This window comes from Dendropsophus ebraccatus, chromosome 2 (assembly GCF_027789765.1).
Source record: "Dendropsophus ebraccatus isolate aDenEbr1 chromosome 2, aDenEbr1.pat, whole genome shotgun sequence".
Lineage (NCBI taxonomy): Eukaryota > Metazoa > Chordata > Amphibia > Anura > Hylidae > Dendropsophus > Dendropsophus ebraccatus.
Window position 1 is genome coordinate 82,356,931 of NC_091455.1, and position 20,800 is coordinate 82,377,730.

Below are 20,800 nucleotides of genomic sequence, written 5' to 3' on the forward strand. Positions count from 1 at the left end.
GGCCTTCCCCAGCAATGACGGCTGTTGGTACATTTTTCTATTTTAGGTTACTAATTGTCCTTTGGGTGCGGCTTAATTGAAAAGTCCATTGAATTTAATAGTAAAAACGGAGAAAGAACGGTAACAAAAGAAAAACTGTGTGCAAACAACTAATAAAAACGTTCGCTGTTTGCAAAAGATGTCCAAAAATAATGATCATGTTCATTATTTTGACGTCCGCGGTAAAAACATCCGTTATTCAATACATTGTGTGCATTGTACGTCCGTCTTCCCATTGACTTCAATGCATTGCCATTGCAGTCAGTCAAATCGCGGTAATAACGGACGTTATTTTAAATATCATCGGATGCCTTTTCTCTATTTTCGACGTTGTTTGAACATAGCCATACAGTATAGTAAGCAATAGAACATTCTATAAAAGAAACGTCAACATGTGTACCACATAAAACTGTATTTCTATATCTTGTGGGACTTCCAACCCCTCCCCCCCCCCGCACGTACACACATTTTTTCACACAAATCACACCCCTCCTTTTAATAATGACCATACATGTCCATTCATTTCTAATACGATTATTTTATTTCAATAACTTTAATGACACCATAAAAGGATAATGTTCACTTTTTTGTTTTTTTGCTGTGTAAACCTACAAAAAGAAAGAAGTCCTGGCCGTAGATCATGGCGTGATGTATTGGTTCTGCCAGAAATAATAGGATATACTGAAGCCCCCATGATCCAGTGCAGTACATTAGTACACGGTACTGAAACATATTAAGTTGTGGCACTAATGAACAAGCTGCATTTAAATAGCAACATGGCTATAGTGTATAGTGTATCCTCTCCCGTTATATGTATGCTGGAGAAGAAAGAAAATAAAGGTCAATATAATGTACATTTTACTTCATTAAGAGGAAAATAAAACAGTGCAATTCAGAAGAGCCATTTGGTGCATCTGTGGTTTCCAGTGCCCACAATATAGGAAGGTCATTAATGGTAATCTGTTAAGTGGCTAATATTAAGTACAAGGGTTAGTCTAAATAGAATTCTGCAAGGCAGCACTAACACACCAGTGTAACATTTGCAGAAGGTTATGAATCAATTGCTCTTTTTTCTTTGCCATGCTTGCATAATATTTCTAGACGATAGGTAAGGATATAAGCCAGAGTTGTGACAAGAGGAAGCAGTTTAACCTGTATGTGTGCACAGTACCCAGGATATTTCTAGACTTTCCGAAATACCCAGTCTCTCTCACTATTTCTCTCCTCCCATAATACGGCAAGGACAGAGCTTTAAAGCTAGACTCTCTATAGCGTATCTGTTAATCCATTGTCCTCCACCCCAAGTCAGTGAGCTGTACCATGCACCCTTCTCACATGCTAAATTGCCTTTAACCCAACTACCCTCAAGAACTGCTGTCTCTACCTAGTATGAAAGAAAAACATGCTTGTGAGAGAGAATGGATGTTATTGAAAGTAAAATAATAAAAAGCACCACTATATGGACCCAAAGCAGCAAGAAGCACACTAAATCCTCGTAAAAAGTAAGTTTTGGTTGTTAACTTCTCATTTCTCCCACGTTGTCTGGACAGGCAACATATTGCATCGCACATCAATGATGCAATGCCAAAGGAAATCTAAGAAAAATAAAACCGGGGTCTTCCAAGCCATACATGACCTTGTGACCGTATTAATGATGGATTAGAACCTAGACAGCAGAGTCCATCACTGTGTTTTCTGTCATCCTATTATTCGACTCTTTGTTTATTCAGGTACTGGCAACACAAACTGACTGCAGTCACAGCTCTTGGTCTCTACCTGAAAGATTGTTTATATTTCTATGAGCGTTATACAGAGTAGTAATGTTATTTCTAATGGCACTTCAGGTTACAGTGGTGGGTGTATCTTTTGGAACAGACATCTTGGAGGCTTCAGCGCCTAGCCATGGGGGAAGATGATCGGCTGTCTCTTCCTCCCTGCGGAAAAAAAGGATAAGTTGTGTTGGCAGCAGTAATGATATAGATGGCCAGATGAAAATATTTTATATAGCTTTACCACAGAAAATTAAATGCCGACTAGAGATGAGCGAACCGGGTTCGAGTTCGAGTCGATCCGAACCCAAACGTTCGGTATTTGATTAGCTGGGGCTGCTGAACTTGGATAAAGCTCTAAGGTTGTTTGGAAAACATGGATACAGCCAATGACTATATCCATGATTTCCACATAGCCTTAGGGCTTTATCCAAGTTTAGCAGCCACCGGGTTCGGATCGACTCGAGCATGCTCGAGGTTCCCTCATCTCTAATGCCGACACATTGAATAAAGATGCCCGAAAGACCCCAATCTAAAACATAGACAATTGCTTCTCTTGCTTATCCCATAATGGTGAAACAGCTGTGGATGGATACCTGGACTTGGTTTTTCCTTGTCATTATACTGACTTATAGGGCCACTTATTATGGTGGTTTTGGTGGTTACCGTACATGAGCCATCCCATGGCTGGGCCCTTCCCAAAGGGATATCTGGCTAGTCCTGTGTTTTGAGACTCTTAAATGAGGCTCTATGGGCTCTTTTTCGCATATTCATATATCCCAGGGAGCAATGCACCTAGGATTTCACTGCATTGAGCTCTTTAGTAGGGATGGTCCGAACCCTCCGAGGTTCAGGTTCGTATGAACCCGAACGCTCGGCATCAGATTCCCGCTGTCTGCCCACTCCGTGGAGCGGGTGGATACAGCGGGAAGACCGCCTGGAAAACCGGGATACAGCCTATGGCTATGGCTGTATCCCAGTTTCCCAGGCGATCCGCCCACTGCACGAAGCGGGCAGACAGCGGGAATCATTACCAAGAGTTCGGGTTCGTACGAACCCGAACCGAACTCGGTTCGGACCATCCCTAATCTTTAGCTAACAGTGTTGTCTTTGGCTGGTCTCCCTGAGATCAGTGATCTGTTTCCCATAGAGGTGACTGAACAGAAGCTATTGTATAGGAAAGCCTAGTTACCAACTAAAGATGCTTTTAGATAGGTTTCTGATTTCAAGGGCTTACTGATGTGTATGGGACTGCTGCAGTGAGACGGTCCCACACCCATCAGTGTGTCAAGGCCGGAGGTAATGAGAAGCAGCTGCGATCCTGCAGCTGTGTCTCATTTAACCCCTTAAACGCCGCAATCTTTTGTGATTGCAGTGTTTAAGGTACTCAGTGACAGAACAGGCTTCTGTCCATGTTGCAGGGATCCTGATTGCATGTACCTACAGGCGAGGGTAAGACTCTTACTTCTGTCCTGTCGGTTTGGTGATCTGTGCATAGAGTCTGCTCTCAGGCAGGCTCTATGCATAGATCGCCGATAACACTGATCTATGCTATGCTATGGCATAGATCAGTACATGCAATCTACTACTGAAAAAAAGTGTAAAAAAAAAATACCCCCCCTTGCCCATTATAAAAATATTTTAAAAAATAAACATATTACATATCGTAGCGTGCGGAATTGTGCGATCTATTAAAATATAACATTATTGTTCCCACAAGGTAAATGGCGTAAAAAAACAACACACTAGGATTGCTGATTTTATTAAATTATATATCAGAAATTTTTTTTATAAAAAGCTATAAAAAAATTTCTGTTACACCAATATGATAATAATAAAAAGTAGAGATCATGGTGCAAAAAAGGACACCCCAACCAGCCCTGTAGGTAGAAAAATAAAAGTGCTATGGCTCTTAGAAGGTGAGGAGGAACATTGCATTAACTTGACCCGGGCATCAAAGGGCTCTGTCTTGAAGGGTTAATGAACATTTACTCTACTCAATGATTGTGCGGCCAGGGCTACATAAAATATTTTGATCCATTCATCCATGGAAGCATCCATCCATGCGGCAGATCAAGAATCATTTATAAAGCCGTGATTGCTTATTCGACTATTCGTTGGGTTTTTACATGGGACAATATTCAGCCTGTTTGGCCAATACTTGCCCATATAAAAGACCCTTTAAGCCATTGTTTAGCACTGACTTTGGCCATCATTAATGATCATGATTAATAATTCCAGCTGTAGGTAGTGTTAAACAGCAGTTCACAGCGGAATGGCCGTTGTTTTTACTCCGCCTAAAACTGATCATATTAAGCAATACATGTACATTTAAAACAAAGAGTGTACATTATACATGTTGTCAGCATGTTTTGATGTTCAGAAAATCTGTGTGTGCACATATCCTTAGAGGTATTTGAGGACCCATAACAGAATTCACCCATTTGTTTTTGAGACTTTTCCTTCTATTACTGAGATCTGCTGGAGTAAAGTGGTGGTATAGTTATGTTATAGTTACATTTGTGCTGATTGGGCTCCCAGAACCGCTGCACACCAAAGGAGACCCGGCTGCACCGTTCTGGGAGCGTTCTGATCTGGGAGAAAAGATGTTCTGATTGGTTTCCTTTAAAGTGTCCCTGTCTTTTAAAATAGAAAATGTTTGACATGTCACAGAGACATGACAGAAGTTTGGTTAGGGCCCTATTACACAGACAAATTTATCAATGAAGCCAAAGCCAGGAACAGACTATAAAAAGAAAACAGGTCATAAAGGAAAGACTGAGATTTCTCCTCTTTTCAAATCTATTCCTGGCTTTGGCTTCTAAAATCTGTCAGATAAATCTGTCAGTGTAATAGGGCCCTTAGTCAGGGTCTGAGTGTTCAGACCCACACTAATCTCTAGATATAGTCAGGAGAGGCATGCAACAAAGCACTTCTCTATCCTGCCCGCTAATGTCAGGGACACTTTAACCTTTTGGTCTTGGTAATGTTCCTAAGATCTAAGTTCTCTTAACTTCATTAACATTTTATAAAAATATTTTTCAATTCCTTACATAATATTTTAGATGATATAAAGTAGCAACAGTTAAAAAAAAAAGTTGAATAACTTTTATATCTCAAAATGTATTTTCAGGTCAAAGCCCATATTTTTAGTGACAATTTTAACAACATGATTTAAATGAGTATATTCAGTGTTTTGTGCAGTCTTTTTTCCGTCTATTATGCTGTATGAAAGGCTCTGTCCTTGGGACATTAGCTGTCCACGGAACACAATAGGATATTGCATTAAACACAACTTCCAACAAAGAGCTGTAAATGCAATGCCTTCTACAGAGATTTTAGACTAATGTGAGCATATGAGTAAGAGTAGAAATGTTATTGTAACCAAAATGTACTCAACAATATATATTTTTTTTTAACATGGTGTAAGTCATATTTAGCAATATGATATTCAAATATCTGGAGAACCTTCATTTTAACTCCCTCAAATTTAGAAAAGGTCAAGGTGGTTGTCACCTAAAGACGACCTGCTACTACATTGAAGCCAGCTCAGCGATCAGCTGGTTGCCTTTTGTCTTGCCTCAGAAACTTCAGCCAATTAGTTGATCGTTAGGATAGGCTACAACTGGCTGGGTAGGCTTATGTAGTATTACTTATCAATAATGTTGAGTGAGCACCTTGTGTTTCTCGGGGTGCTATTTAAATATTCACACTACTGTACTGACACAGAGTTTCAGGCTTTTTGTTCTAATTTTTGTATATTTAGTATTTTTGGTGTTATGGAGCTGGAGACTTGGAGCTGCTTGCAAACTTTTTAGAAATTGTTGTAATCATAAAATATTATGCAACTTAAAAAGAAAGTTGGCAGCACATATCCAGATTATATACCACATATTTATTTGTACTGCGGTCAGTATGCAATAAGTTTGTAACAAATGTTGAAGTCCCATGTACTGTAGTAAATTAGCTTTACAAGAGGGTGTAAATGATGCTTATATTTGCACATATCTTAGCACTCGTGGAGCACAGAAATATGTGGATGAACTGGGCCCCCTAAGGTAAGACATGTTCTTTGTTAGGGATGGCTTCCTGCTCTCACTAATGGGGTGGGAGGTTCTAGAACAGGGAAGACCCTTCTATGCTGAATGCTGTCCTCTGATATTCTGACCGAAGACCTGGGTCCCTGTTCTTGGGATTGGCTGATCAACTTGTTATCCACTATCCTATGGAGGGGAATCAGAAGTTGAGATGGGAATGCTTCCCTAAAGTGATTGTACCATCAGGCCTGGGCTCAAGCACTGGAGGCGGGCTGACCCACCCCCAGTGGGAGGAAATCCCCTCCCCTCTATAAGGGGTTCCATTAGAATCAATGGAGCCGTATCATAGAGGGGCCGGGGTTTCCTCCCACTGGGGGTGGGTCAGCCCGCCTCCAGTGCTTGAGCCCAGGCCTGATGGTACAATCACTTTACATCTACATGTATTTGCCAACTTTGAAGTTCCCAGAAAAAGAGGAAAATCTCACGGACTGCCAGAAGAGCACACAGACCCCTTGTGTGCTGTCTTTTTAAATTATATCCATCTGGACTGCAGTGCACTTTTCCTTTTCACTCGTAAATGCCCACCACAGAAAACACAAGACTACGGATAAGAAAAGAAATAATATGTATCTGCTACCATGTAATGACAAGAGGCGGCAACACAATGTGTCATTTGTCCATTTCCCTCAAGCATTATGTTGTGTTGCTCAGACTTGGTGAATATGCATGTGATAAATTGACCATTCTGCCATATTTATGTTGCAGCCACTCATTTTGAATTGAATACATCATTACACTTCAATGCTGAGAAATCTCAATGAGGCGTTTAAATGAATCATTTTCATAATATCTGTTACTTTATAAAAACTTATTTATTTCACCTCACCCTTCGTTCAACTGAGCTCCCGCTGAGCTATAGATAATATAGCAATTTGCCCAAGTGGTGGAAAGTCGCATGTGAATAATAATGAGCTTTTTATGCTTCTTCTTCTTCTTCTTCTAATGACTGAGATTTTGACTTATTTATGATATAAAGAACACTGATTTTTACTAAATGTAATGTGTAATTTAATTAGAAGCGTATATAAGGGAGGCTGTTTCCTTGGAAACATTGGAATTAATAATCTTTATGATGAGGTATTAAATAGCAATAATAGTACATTACAGATCAACTGAGCTGATGCACTGTAGCTGTATCAGGTTCTCATTTGCTAAGTGCACTGTCTGATATTTGTTGATGCCACCCAGCAGTCTTGGTATTATAATTTTAGTATTAAAAGTAAGAGAATGATGTCTTCTCATACTGGAGCCTTCTTGCCCACCATTTATCTCCCACTGTCGGGCTGTATTGGTGTATTGTCCAACCATTATTACATGGAGCCTTGCCCCTTCAGGCAATACCCAACATTACATTGTGCTGTAGAACCAGCACGAGAAAACCAGCAACATTTTTTTATTAAAGTATTATATTGCCCCCCCCAAAAGTTATACAAATCCCCAATATACACTTATTACGGGAAATGCTTCTAAAGTGCTTTTTTCCCTGCACTTACTACTGCATCAAGGCTTCACTTCCTGGATAAAATGGTGATGTCACCCGACTCCCAGAGCTGTGTGGGCTGTGGCTGCTGGAGAGGATGATGGCAGGCGGACACTGAGGGACACAGGGCACTGAGCATCCCTCTGCCATCATCCTCTCCAGCAGCCACAGCCCGCACAGCTCTGGGAGTCGGGTCGTGACGTCACCATTTTATCCAGGTAGTGAAGCCATGATGCAGTAGTAAGTGCAGGGAAAAAAGCTATTTATAAGCATTTCCCGTAATAAGTGTATATTGGGGATTTGTATAACTTTTGGGGGGCAATACAATACTTTAATAAAAATTTGCCTAAAGCTCCTGTCACCCCCACCAGACCTTCTTCTCTGCTAATATACTGCAGCATCCAGTGAATCAGTGGGCATTGTATGTCTATATAAATGTATATATTTATGTTTTAATAATACGTGTCTGTGTGTAAAATTAAATTAGGCTCAGAAGCATATAATATCTATGCTTGTTAACCATTGTGCAGCCCCCAAAACAATGTACAAAAACATTACAAATAGAAAATAGAAACAGATTAGAAAAAACGAACATGTTCCATTATCTGACTTTAGTAAGAACAATAAATCCAGGTGATACATTTATTTTAAATGTTTGTCATTCTGGCAAATGTGTGGAGCGTAGAGTCTTCAGTGCCAGCCCCCAGTCTACGCTTTGCCCTCTTTCCAGTGGTTCTCCAAGCGGAGAGCCCCATCATTGACACCCTTATGCTTTAATAAATCATATGGAGAGGGCTTTTTTTTAACTTATACATCCCCTTCAAGCTGCATAAATAAGCTTCAATTACTATTTTTGTTGCACATTTCCCATATCTGTGCCATATTAAACATAGGTCTGAGGCATATGAGGTTAGTAGCAGATGCTACTGTCTATATGGTACTGTAAACTTTTTTCATTTTCATTTTGGGATAATTTCATGATTAAATTCGTTATGAATAGTCTATTATTCTATCTATTTAAAAAAATGGTGAAATCTGTAAGGACATACAGCTTCTCCACTCCCTGTATTTCTAGTACACATCCCAATGTACATCTTTATCTTAGGTGGCATACATAGTTATTACAGACAGGAAATACATGCCTTGATTCTAATCTCCAAATATTATTTTTTGAGAATTTAAATTCCCACAGCAGAGGAGTCTGTGTGCTAGATCCAAGCCGTATAAAGGACTTCAGGAAAACACACTGCCAAACACAGCTTGGCAGACTTGCATAATAGCTGAAGACCATCTGCACTCTATTGCATTTACACCAGAATCCTTCTATACAGATACAATGAAGAGCACATAACAATATTAAGCAGCTTAGGAGCAATTACTTCTGACAATATTAGTGTTTAGTTGTCACATTTGCAACTTGCTAAACCAAGGATAAAAAGACGTTTGGGTGGTTGGTAACAATCTGGGAATCATATAGGTAGAATGGAGAGGCTTCTGGGGCCCTAGTGAAAATATCTTAAAAACTTCACTGCCTAACATGTAATATATATAATACAAGCATTGGGAACCCTCAGCCCTCCGACTACAATTTGCATCTTTTCTGGACAAAGTTTGCCCTCCTCATGCTCCTACGTCATTATGGTTTACACATTATCCAACTGTATTTTTTAGGCATTATATTGAAAACCAGTAGTTGGGGAAACGTTATTAGAAAATACAGCAGAAGGCACCGGTCCATCTTGAGAAACTTTCTACCATTGTTCCAGCTCCTCAATGTGCAATGCTGCTTTCCTGTTACCTTTGTGAATACTGTATTGATGTCTGATAATGTATGATTTTTGTGTGTGTATATATATATATCAATAGAACACTTTCTATTACAAACAGTTAAAATAATTTTTATCATTTTCAGTGTTAGCAAAACGAGAACAGCCTGAATAAGCTGTTTTCTTCACTTATAGTCTTTTGGTTCTAGTAATCGAATGTAGCTATTTTTCTGCAACAGGGGGCCTTGTATAGCATGCAGTAACATACAATCCTGCGGAATGGCGGCAGGTATAAATATCAAGCTATACAGGTATTAAATAAGATAAAAAGTATAAAAGCCATCATCATCACCACATGTAATTAATGTACAAGTAGGAAGAAAGAAACTTTACTAGGAAGACAATGTGTCTACAAATACAATTTACAGTCCTAATATTATAGCTTATAAGTTAAAGCGCAACTATAAAATATTTTTACAATTTAGTTTTAGTTAGTTTAGGCCATTATAAGAATTTTTGCAATTTAGATTAATTACGTAAATTGAACTGTTTTTTAAATATATATGAAGCAGAATGTCCCCTCATCTGTGTGTTTGTCTCTCTGCTACTTGTGCAAAACTGTCCAGTCCTGCTGAAAATCCGTACATTGCCTGAGGATCAGTTAGGTACGGGATTGTCAGCAAGTCACATGACAGGCAGTGAGGAGGTGCCTCCTGATCATGCTGCTGTCCCTGCTGGAGCTGGGTGTTTATCAGGCTGTGTGGTAAGCAGCAGACCCCAGCTCTCCTTCCTGACATGTGCTCCAGTGTCTGGTGACAGGTCAAACACCGGAGCACACAGAAGTAGGAGAGCTCCAGTCCCCTCCCGCCCCTCCCCTGCTTCCTCTCACCCTGCACTGGACGGCAGCCCCCTCCTCCGCAGCTCTGGCTCCTCTCTGGTATCTCTGAGTGTTATGGCCCCCTCCCCCGACTCCTGCACTTTCTTTCTATGTGCTCTGCTATCTGTACACCCGAGCACACAGACAGAGGAGCGCTCCGGTCCCCTCGCTCCTCCTTCCATCAGCCTGACACCCTTTCAGTGCTGGTGCTCTCCTGTAGTAAGCAGGAGAGCAGTGCTGTCCTCCTTCTATGTGCTCCTGTCAGGTATCAGAGCACAGAGGGAAGAGTGCTGTGCTCCCCCAGCCCCCACTCCTCTGCATAGTGTCCCACACCTTACTGTAATGCAGCCCTGTATCTAATCCCACTGTGTGGGATACCACCTACAGGGGTGCTATATCTAATCCCACCGTCCAGTGTGTGTGATACCATCTGCTCTGATGCTGTATCTAATCCCACCGTCCAGTGTGCGATACCATCTGCTATGATGCTGTATCTAATCCCACCATCCAGTGTGTGCGATACCATCTGCTCTGATGCTGTATCTAATCCTACCGTCCAGTTTGTGCGATACCAACTGCTATGATGCTGTATCTAATCCTACCGTCCAGTTTGTGCGATACCAACTGCTATGATGCTGTATCTAATCCTACAGTCCAGTTTGTGTGATAGCATCTGCTATGATGCTGTATCTAATCCTACCGTCCAGTGTGTGCGATACCATCTGCTCTGATGCTGTATCTAATCCCACCGTCCAGTGTGTGCGATACCATCTGCTATGGCGCTGCTCAGCAGCCAGTGGATGGAGGTACCCAGCAAGATGAGAGAGATAGAGAGGCCACGCCCGCTTTCAGACAGAAGGAGACCACGCCCACTATCTCTCAGCCAGGAGAAAAATTCATTTATTATTCTGAGCCAAACAACTGGGGATATCTCAGCAACCACACAAGATAGGAACGCAGTTTAGGGCTCTTTTTAAAGGGTAACACGTGGGCTTTTTATTTGAGAAATTTCATTTTTTGGCTACTGAAATTATAGTTACGCTTTAAGGATCTGACTAAACTTACACTCCAATTATCCAAACTTATGGAACAATAGTTGTGATCGGCCTGAAGAAGAGCTGGGCACTTGAATTATTCACAAGGCAGACAAGATTATGGATGCTTTCTTATTCATTGCCGTGCTGCTCTTGTACTATTTGTTAATGTTTGAAATCAAGGCACACTTAGCTATACTAGAACCTTGAAGGCACAGACTCTATGGCCATCATTCATTGCCATCCTAAATCCCATCATATAGACACCTATTATTTCTATTGCATTCCTCATAATGAATACCTGAGCCATTAGTAAACATGTTATTTTTGTTGAATTAAAGTGTAGGCATCATTTACACTTAAGTATTTGAATTGTATTTTTCTTTCAGAACATGCTGGGAACTTTGAGTAAAAAAAAAAAAGAAGTTATATTAACCACTGTAATCCCTGCCACAGCCGGCGTTATCCCTCAGGTTTTCCTTACCAGCTTTGTTTACATAGCGGGCAAGACTGACTTAAATTTAGAAAGGGCTTTTCTTAAGAAATAAACTCCTTTAGTGACTATAATACAATAATACTGTGTACAATAAAGAAAACCTATATTACCAGTTTAAAGATCCTGGACAGGGTTCCTTGGCCATCTCTGTGTGCATCCTTATATCCCTTATGGTAAGATTTGTGGTGATCAAAGAACCTGGGACTGGATCCTCCATAGCAGGCCTTGTGCCCTTCACCTCCCTATAGTGAAATAAATAGTTAAGACATGATTTTGATACAAAGGAATACTTAACTACATCCTTCTTCCAAGATACCTAGACCACACTGTGGGTATTCTGAAAAACAATAAGAAATAAAAGGTGTGCTTACTTGACCCCCTAGAAGAAAAATAAGTAAAAGCTCAAAGAGCTAGATCATCCATGTACTATACAGACCGTCGCTGAAACAAATAGCTTCCATATTTAATAGGAATATTTTATGCAGAGTCCTGATTTACAGTTGTAGTGAATAGACCATGACAAGCTTCCTTAAGGTAAGAAATGTATTGTGATCAAAGAAAATTACATGGTAACTGAATTAAATATGTGCCATCAAACAGCGGACATCAACAAAGAGTCTTTTGTGTTTGGAAGAGGCCTTTAGCGCTCTACAGAATAGACTTACTCAGACTTTTATTTTTTATCTGTAATTTGTAGCCTTTTATCTGCGATTTTGGATAAAGTAGTAGTAACTAATAGAAACAGGAGATAATAAAGAGGGCAGCTTCCCTTTTTTATTTTGTGTAATAACTGATATACTCATCTTGAAATTCGGTTTAGCTTCTATGTTCATCCACATCTACATTCATCAAGAAGCTTTAACAAATGAGAACAATTATGTCCTGTTGGCTCTCTTCTTAATATAAAAAACAAAACAAAAAGGCCCCATTCCTATTAGTTTCAGTGCTACATCAGAAGTATATACCGGAATACTTTCATAAAGGCAAACTACTCTTACTACTCTTTTAAGTCCTGCAATAAAAAAAAAAAAAAAAAAAAAAGATATGTTCAGGAAATAGACCAAACGTGGACTCATTATTTCTGCACTATGAAAGCGGCTCTAAATTATGCAGAATAAAGCTATTAACAGCTACACCATCAGGTATCGCTAAATAATTAGTAAGTTTGCACACGTTTTTTCCGTTTTTTAATAGAAAAAGGGATGTCTGTCATTTTGAAGTCAAAATGGCATCCGCCATTTTGCTGTTTGCCTGCCTGTCAGTACAATGACGGTTGTTGGTACATTATTCTAGTGTAGGGGGACTAACTGGCCTTTGGGTGTGTCTTTAATTGAAAAGTCCATTGAATTTAAGTAAAAAAGTAGTAAAAATGGTGAAAGGACGGGGGGAAAAAATCTGTGTGTGAACAAGTAAAAAATAACGTCCGGTGTTTGCAAAAGACAACCAAAAATAATTGTCATGATCATTATTTCGACGTCTGTGCAGTCATGTGTTATTTAATACATTGTGTATATTTAAAGTCCGTCATTCCATTGACTTCAATGCACTGAAGTCAACTAAATTACAGACACCTTTTAAAAAATAAAAAGCGGATGCCTTTGCTGTTTTTTTTAACGTCATGTGAACATAGCCCAACCTTGACTCCCTCCACATGCAGTCTATTGTAAATCATCCCCATTACACAGTCTGTTCTGGTTACTTTTACTAGTACTATGTCATGGCATAGGAGTGAGGGACTAATGGTCCTTTTACATGGAGCGATTATCGTTCGAATATTCATGATAACGATCGCATTTGAGCGATAATCGGCTTGTGTAAACACAGAGAACGATCAGCGATAAGCAAGAAATTGTTCATTTTGGTCATTCAACATGTTCTCAAATTACACTGGTCAATCGCTGAAAATTTGCAGATTACATCGTGTAAACAGATTCCTCCTATGTATGAGATGTTCTTAAGTGATCTTAAAACGATCACAATAATGTTTTTTTTTTTTCAAACAATTTATCTTTTTGTCTAAACAGTAATCATCATAAAAACAAAATAGTTTCCTCAAAGTTAAACAATCGATTGGCCGAATTATCGCTCCGTGTAAAAGGACCATAAGTGAAGCCCAGTGTGAAAATTCCTGGCAAACAGTATAGCTCTGGCCCTGCCCTCAGAAATGAGTAATAGCTGTGCACCATGGACGGGACTCTGAAGGACTCAACAGCATTGAGAGCAGTAAAATAACCTTGTCACCATTCTGAATAGTTGATGTTACATAACCGTTCAGATTTTCAAACAATTTTTAGGTGACAGGTATACTTTAAAAATGGGATAGAAAAAGTTTTTTATGCATGGTTTCAGACCATATGACAAGTATTGCGATAGCAACAAGAATTGGAATGATCTTTTTGGTATTTACTAAATAACATAAAAAAAGTTTTTCATTTGCTTCCCCCAAGTATAGGGAACATTACATGTGTACGGACATGTCTAAACCTTGACTCAGATCTTTTTGACCAGCTTTTGTAGTGTATATGTGTTTCTTCTTTATGCATTTGGCATTTAATAGAATGGGATTCATCTTTGCCATTAAATGTCAAGCTGTTCTGATTAGTTTACCACTGAGAAATGTGCCCTTCAGAACGCGGTGGATATTTAGGCTCTTCAGGAAGTTGAGCATAAGATGAGATACGTGATGTTCCAAGCTTATATTTAGTTTCCTTTAAATAGAAGCACGTAATAGGAACCGAAAAACTAAAAACGCAAATAAAGAGCTACATAGTTGGTGTAGAAAGGGCAAATGCATAGCTATGGTGCAAATCTGGCGAAAATCTCCTTTAGATACTGTATGAATAGTTTTTTCTTTGGTTTCTTCAAATACTGGATATGTAACCTGCCTAAAAGAGCAACTCATCAAACCATAGTTGGTATTTTTACACCTTCCACATGTGACTTAGGGCCCTATTCCACCGGACGATTATCGTTCAGATTATCGTTAAATCGTTCAAATCTAAATGATAATCGTTCGATTGAAATGCAGTTACTGATTAACAACCGAACGAGAAATCATTGATCGCTTTACAAGACCTGGACCTATTTTTATAGTTGCTCGTTCGCAAAACATTCGCAAATCGTTTGCATTGAATAAGACGTCGAAATAGCGAAAAAAAAACGATCGCAAATACGATCATAAGTAACGATTATCGTTCCATGTAAATCAGTGAACGTTTTCAGGTCTTTCGCAATAGCGGTTGTTTGAGATCGTTAATCGTTAACGATTATACGAACGATAATCGTCCGGTGGAATAGAGCCCTATGTTATTATGACTATTATTACCCTCATTGGGCTGTTTTGACTATATAAGTTGTGTCTGTGACTGAGCTGCAGGTAGTAGCAGAGAACACATTAGTAAGAAGCTTTATGTGTGGAGACCGAGTGGCTCCAGGCATATGGGTGACCATAGGAGCCTACTGCTAATGCTACAGCACAGGGTGACAGTGTAGAGGAGTTTGCCCTGGCATTATGAGAGTACATCTGGCTTATGAGATGCTGTAAACATCTCTGATCTTTGAGGTACACTATTAGGAGAAACTGAAAGAAAATTGGGGAACTGACCATAGGTGATGGCAGAAAAGTACAGACTTGTGGAGACAGAATTAAAGTGTAAGTACACTGGGGAGTCAGCATAGTACAGGAAGGTTGCGGCACAAAATCTGTCAAATCAGGCTGGATCAGGAGATTATCGCTCCGTATAATAAGGACAATGATTAGCTGATCTGCTCAAATATTCCTACCTAAAAATCATTGTCTGCTGACTGCACATCACTACGTCTACTAACAATGGCCGATGGCTGATGACTTGGGAAAAATAGTAAACTTTGTACATTACCGCACAATGCTCCTCAGTGCTGTTCTCACTTGTGCCCACTCCCCATCACCACTGCTGAAGCTTCTACACCGACCTTTGAAGTGACAGGCTGCTCTGTCCCTGCGGCGCTGTCCCTTCTCAGCCAGTGATTGGCTGAGCGGCCTGTCACTCCAGAGACTGGCTCAGAAGTTTCAGCAATGGCTTTGGAAGAGATGTAACATATATACTTTTTTATTTTCTATATATAGCAAGGACTGCACGGACATCGCTAAAGATGCTGCATGATTATTGAGCTGTGTAATAGGCTCAATAAACAAGCAGCGGTCAAGCAGATCAGCACTTGTGTACATTAGTGATCAGGCCGTGAAATACCACATTAAGAGACGCAAAAACAGGCAGTCACTTTGGTAAATGGGCTGGAATATTGTATGGACCCTGACCCTGGTCCTTGACCACTCAAAAAATTGTTGTGTCATAGCTGGGGAAAAAAAAGTTTTTTGTTTATGTACAAAGGTCTGCAACATTCCACCCTTACATCATTTTCAATGCCAATATCACTTCTCTATTACCTATAGATTTCTAAATATGACATATAAAGTATCAAACCTGTAAATAATGGTTATTAATTCCACTAGATTGTACACCCCCCACCCCCCATTCCCCCCAGGCGTGAGAAGACCTTAATGAATAAAGAAACATCAAGTTGCCCTTACAATAAACATAAAAACAACATAAAGTTAATTTTATAGGTATATTTTACTTATAAGATGACGAAGAACAGCAACTAAGAAGAAAAAAAGCCAGCTTTGCCATGCAATCTCAGGACACACTCAAGTCATCCAGTCAATGAAGACTATATGGGCTAAAGCAGAAATGTTCAATAAAAGCAATGCCTAAAAGCAATAGTGTGAGTGAGCTGCAAGCAATTATATTACTGCTGTAGGCAAAACTGCTGTAAGAAAGAATTCTGAAAAAAAGGAAAATAAAAGCAAATGTCAAAAGGAGCTTTGCAGTGCTGGCCAAGAGACCAAAAGGGACTGTAGATGGAGAATGCATTGATCACCTACCCAGCTAAATCTGGCGAGGGACAATCCTCTCTGCACATGGAAGAAACAGAAATGGTAACATGATAACCAAGAATTAACAGCTACAAGCAGTCACGCGTTATATTCCATCTCCTTACTCCATTCAAGATACCAAAAGCAAATACAATGAGCATGAAAGAGATGCTGTTGATGGCCACTATCAGTTTTCTATTTTAATTTATTTTTTTTAGTACTTGGCCACAGCAGACATCTAGTATCTAGATAACATGCTAGGACAGGGATGTCAAACTCAGACCCTCCAGCTGTTGAAAAAGTACAATTCCCATCAGCCCCTGACAGCTAAAGCTTTAGCTATGGCTGTTGAGGCCCGATGGGCGCCTGAGTCTGTGTCTTGGAAATATTAGCACCTAAAACAATATGAGCGCAAACTTCTGAAGAAAGTCTGAAAGATAATTTCAAATAAAAGTTGAACATTCTGCCCATTAGCATGCTGGGCCATGGAAACCTCGTAAAATCCTAAACTGGAGGAAACATACAAAGACTGAAAGATAAGAAAGGGCAGCAGCAATAAGACTGTTGTTAAAGGAGAAGTCCGTCCATTTCTAAAATCCGGCAGGAGGGAAATTGATCAGGAATAGGAATTTACCTCCCCCCGTGGCCACGGTGAGTGGAAAGACCAGCCACGGGACCCCTGCCGGAAGGCTTTTTCCCCCGAGTTGTGTTGACATCATGACTTGGGGGGGAGGCCTGTACCAGTTAGAAATGATCAAACATCGGGATTTTTCAAGTTCTTTCGAACTTGAACCATCGGCGTCAGCTGGAGGCGGGCCCACCCACCCGCTTTGGACTAGAGATGATGTTCGATCATCCCTAGTCCCAGCCTGTCTGTGACTGGAGCGGCGTCCATCAGCCGGGTCGTAACGTATCAGCCCCTGCTGGCTGTCAGATTTTAGAAATGGCCGGACTTCTCCTTTAAATGTGAATAAAAATTTCAAAAGTACTTGAGCCCTTCAGAAAGGAGACAGAAAGGCCACTAGGTTGAAAGTAGGGTCAATGGTGTTTCTAGGATTTCTTCCTGTGTAGTGGTATCAGACTGTTACATGACCCCGCCTGTTATTTCATAGATTCATGATGGCTATTTGTTGTGTCTTTCCTTTTTATAGTGATTGACAATTGAAGAGATTGGCTCTTGTAGATGACCAATATCAATGATAAAACCACTGTTGATATTTTATGATCCTGGCATACATATTTACCTTAGGTTGAGAAGGGGGTGGTGTCCTGGGAGTCACCTAGAGGAAAGTGGAAATAGTTAAATCTACCAGTAGAACAATCAGTGTGTATACGCATGACTTTAAAACAGATGATTAGACAGTCTTACCACGTTCCCTAATAAATCTCCCACAGATATTGGCTAAATGACTGGCTTATCCTTCTTTATGTGTACTGCTTTGTTTTTATTTTTAAAGATATTTTATTAAAGTTTTGAATTAAAGCGAACATACCAGCCGGTACATTGCTTTAAGAATTTAACATCAATAGACCGGCGCTGTGATGCCATTCCTTTTTTTTTAATCGCAGCCTGGTGCCGGTCTATTGTCAGCCACCTGGAGGCGGGCCCACCCACCCCTAAAGGCGGGCCCACCCGCCCCCAGTGTGCCGTTCTGCCCTCCTGTCTGTGACTCCATTAGAAACAATGGAGCCGTGTCAAAGAGGGGAGGGGTTTCTTCACACTGCAGTTCTTCAGGCCGGGCCAGCGACCAGGAATAGACCAGCACCGTGCATGGAAACCGGGCCACGGTTCAAAAAAAGGACTGCAGCACCGGCATTACTGCGCTGGCGCCAGTCTATTGATGTAAAAATCTTAAAGCAATATACCTGCTGGTACATTCGCTTTAAACTATACAGACAACATATCAAAGACATTGTAAAGAATAGTTCAAATTAAAACAAAATAATAAAATGTTCAATCGAGATTGGTTATAACATTATTGTATAAGCAGATTAAAGCCAATACATAGAGCATTGACATTCAATTGTCTAACTCCGTTATTTTAATGGCTGGACCGCTGTACAAAATAACAGTTTTTATCATTTTTGAATAATCCCTATGCCATTATATATTGTAAGTTCTTGTTATCTATGTATTGTAAAGTGCGACAGAATATGTTGGTGCTATAATAATAAAGATTATATTATTAATATTTTTATGTAAGCACTTACAATATTCCTGAAGAAGTGGACAACAGGGTTATCATCGACATGTCTGCCATGGGCATAGTAAGATCTCTGGTAAGATCTCTGAGGAGAGGAGGAGTGGTATCTTGATCTGGACAGGTGGTAATCCTGGAGTAACAAATCAGACATTTACAAAGTAGTCAGTTGGATAGAATTTACAATATCAATATTGATTAATAATTCAAGGACCAGAATGTTCAACCGTATGTCAAAATATGCCCACCTTTAAGTTTAGGGGAACATACATACAGAATAATGGTCCACATTTACTAATACTGTTTGATTCTTAGTGTTAACCTGGAGTAGACAACCAATTTATGTGCCGGATTTACCACAGTGGCTCTATCTTAGGCCCCTATTACACTGGGTGATTATAGGCTGAACAGGCTGATAGCTGTCCTGTGTAATAGGCTCAGTGATTGGCTAAAGAAAAAGCAAAGACAGCTGATAAATGATAGAAGTAAAGGCCAACAGTCATGGCCCTGCCCACACGATTAGGTCAGTAACAACAAGGGCCCTATTACATGGGACGATTATCGTGCAAAAAATCATTCAAATTTAAACGATAATCATTCCGTTTAATTGCAGGCAACGATCGAAAAATCGTTCATATGTCGTTGATCGTTGATTTAGATCTGAACCTAAAATTATCATTAATCGTTCACTGTAATTCCACATTTGTTCAAGTTCCGCATTTGTTCACTAATCGTTCAGTTTAATTGCACATTGTTCATTGTTTTGCTGGGATCAGAAGGAGTAAACGATAATAGTAACGATCACAATTGTAGTAATGATCGTAACTAACGATTATCGCTTTGTGTAATATGGTGAACGATTTTAGGTTAACGATAAACAATCAGCCCTGTGAGGCTGATAATGATAAAGGCAAACTGACTGAATATACATTCAGTATATCTGTGCTGTCAGTTTCCAGATCACACAGCTGCACATACTTACCTAGTGCGCTGCAGCTGTGATCTGGCATCCTGTTCTCTGGCTCTCCCATCCAGTCCCTGTACTTCAGACCCCACCTTCTCCAGAATGATTAACAGCCAGAGGAGGCTGGGCCTGAAGACACAACTGGTTGATGGGTGAGCAGGAGACAGGATGCAGGTTCACACCAGCAGCACACTAGGTAAGTATGTACTGATGTGTGATCTGGAAACTGACAGCACAGATACAGTATATCCATGCTGTCAGTTTCCATGGCTGCACAAATGATACATGGAACATTCGTAAAGTCTGGAAACTCTATTTCTTGTGCCATGTAAAGGCACTGCAAACAAGCACCAATCTTGCTGTATGTTTGTGGCCGAGAAATTGCACAAAGTAAAAGGACCTAAAAAACAAGACATTCTACTTTTTTAGTACTTACCAGTACAGTTTGGTCTTATAAGGATTATATAGTTCCCTAAAACACGATATAAAAGCTTAATATTTAGTATAAAGTAAGTATACTTTTTTTAAAGGTACTTTGTGTTCCTTGGGAGTTTCACACTACGGCAGTATAATGATAGATATAATTACTTGGAAATACTGAGCAACGCATCTTTCTTTGCAATCATGTCTCCTTTCAATAACGTGCCTGCGCCATTCTTTAGAATATAACTGAGGGTTAAAGGATCTGAGGTATGTCACCAGGTAATGGCATATTCACAGTCTTCAACAGTAAACCAGGAAAATTTTAATGCATTGTATAGCTTGTCTACAGATGAAAGCCTTCTTTATATGATAACAACATACATATAATCAGGCTTTTTAGTGTAAATGTATTGAGGGAAATTAGCTTTGTATTCAAAGTGAGTGTCCTATATACTGTAGCCTCCAGAGGTTTCAGGAATCTTACAGTAGCACACCATAATGTTAGATAAAAACTTGGCATTTGCACTAATGATAATGGTCGACATTTTAGAACCAGAGCTCAGTAAATATCTTGTATTTTCTACGGAATATAAACCACATGTGGCCTTGCCACATTTGGTAAACTTTGAACATATAAAGGTAACATATGAAACACAGTTTCCCCAGCTGGCTGCATTTTAGTTTTTTGGTAACATTGTATAAAATATGCGTTTTCCTCATAACATCTTACTAACTTTAA

The 20,800-nt window shown here is 39.8% G+C and overlaps 1 protein-coding gene across 3 annotated transcripts in view; it reads right to left on the minus strand.

The window, feature by feature from the left end:
* Positions 1-578: 578 nt before the first annotated feature.
* Positions 579-20,800, minus strand: part of MBP (myelin basic protein) — a 122,380-nt gene continuing 102,158 nt past the window's right edge. For 2 of the 3 annotated variants that reach the window (XM_069957880.1, XM_069957879.1), the window contains exons 6-10: positions 18,685-18,807; positions 17,718-17,753; positions 16,483-16,512; positions 11,669-11,800; positions 579-1,973 (exon numbers count right to left, since the gene is read on the minus strand). In XM_069957880.1, coding sequence (XP_069813981.1) covers positions 1,929-1,973; positions 11,669-11,800; positions 16,483-16,512; positions 17,718-17,753; positions 18,685-18,807 — 366 coding nt within the window. In that variant the 3' untranslated portion in view covers positions 579-1,928. The remainder of the gene's footprint in view (positions 1,974-11,668; positions 11,801-16,482; positions 16,513-17,717; positions 17,754-18,684; positions 18,808-20,800) is intronic. The other variant, XM_069957881.1, reaches the window with a different exon arrangement.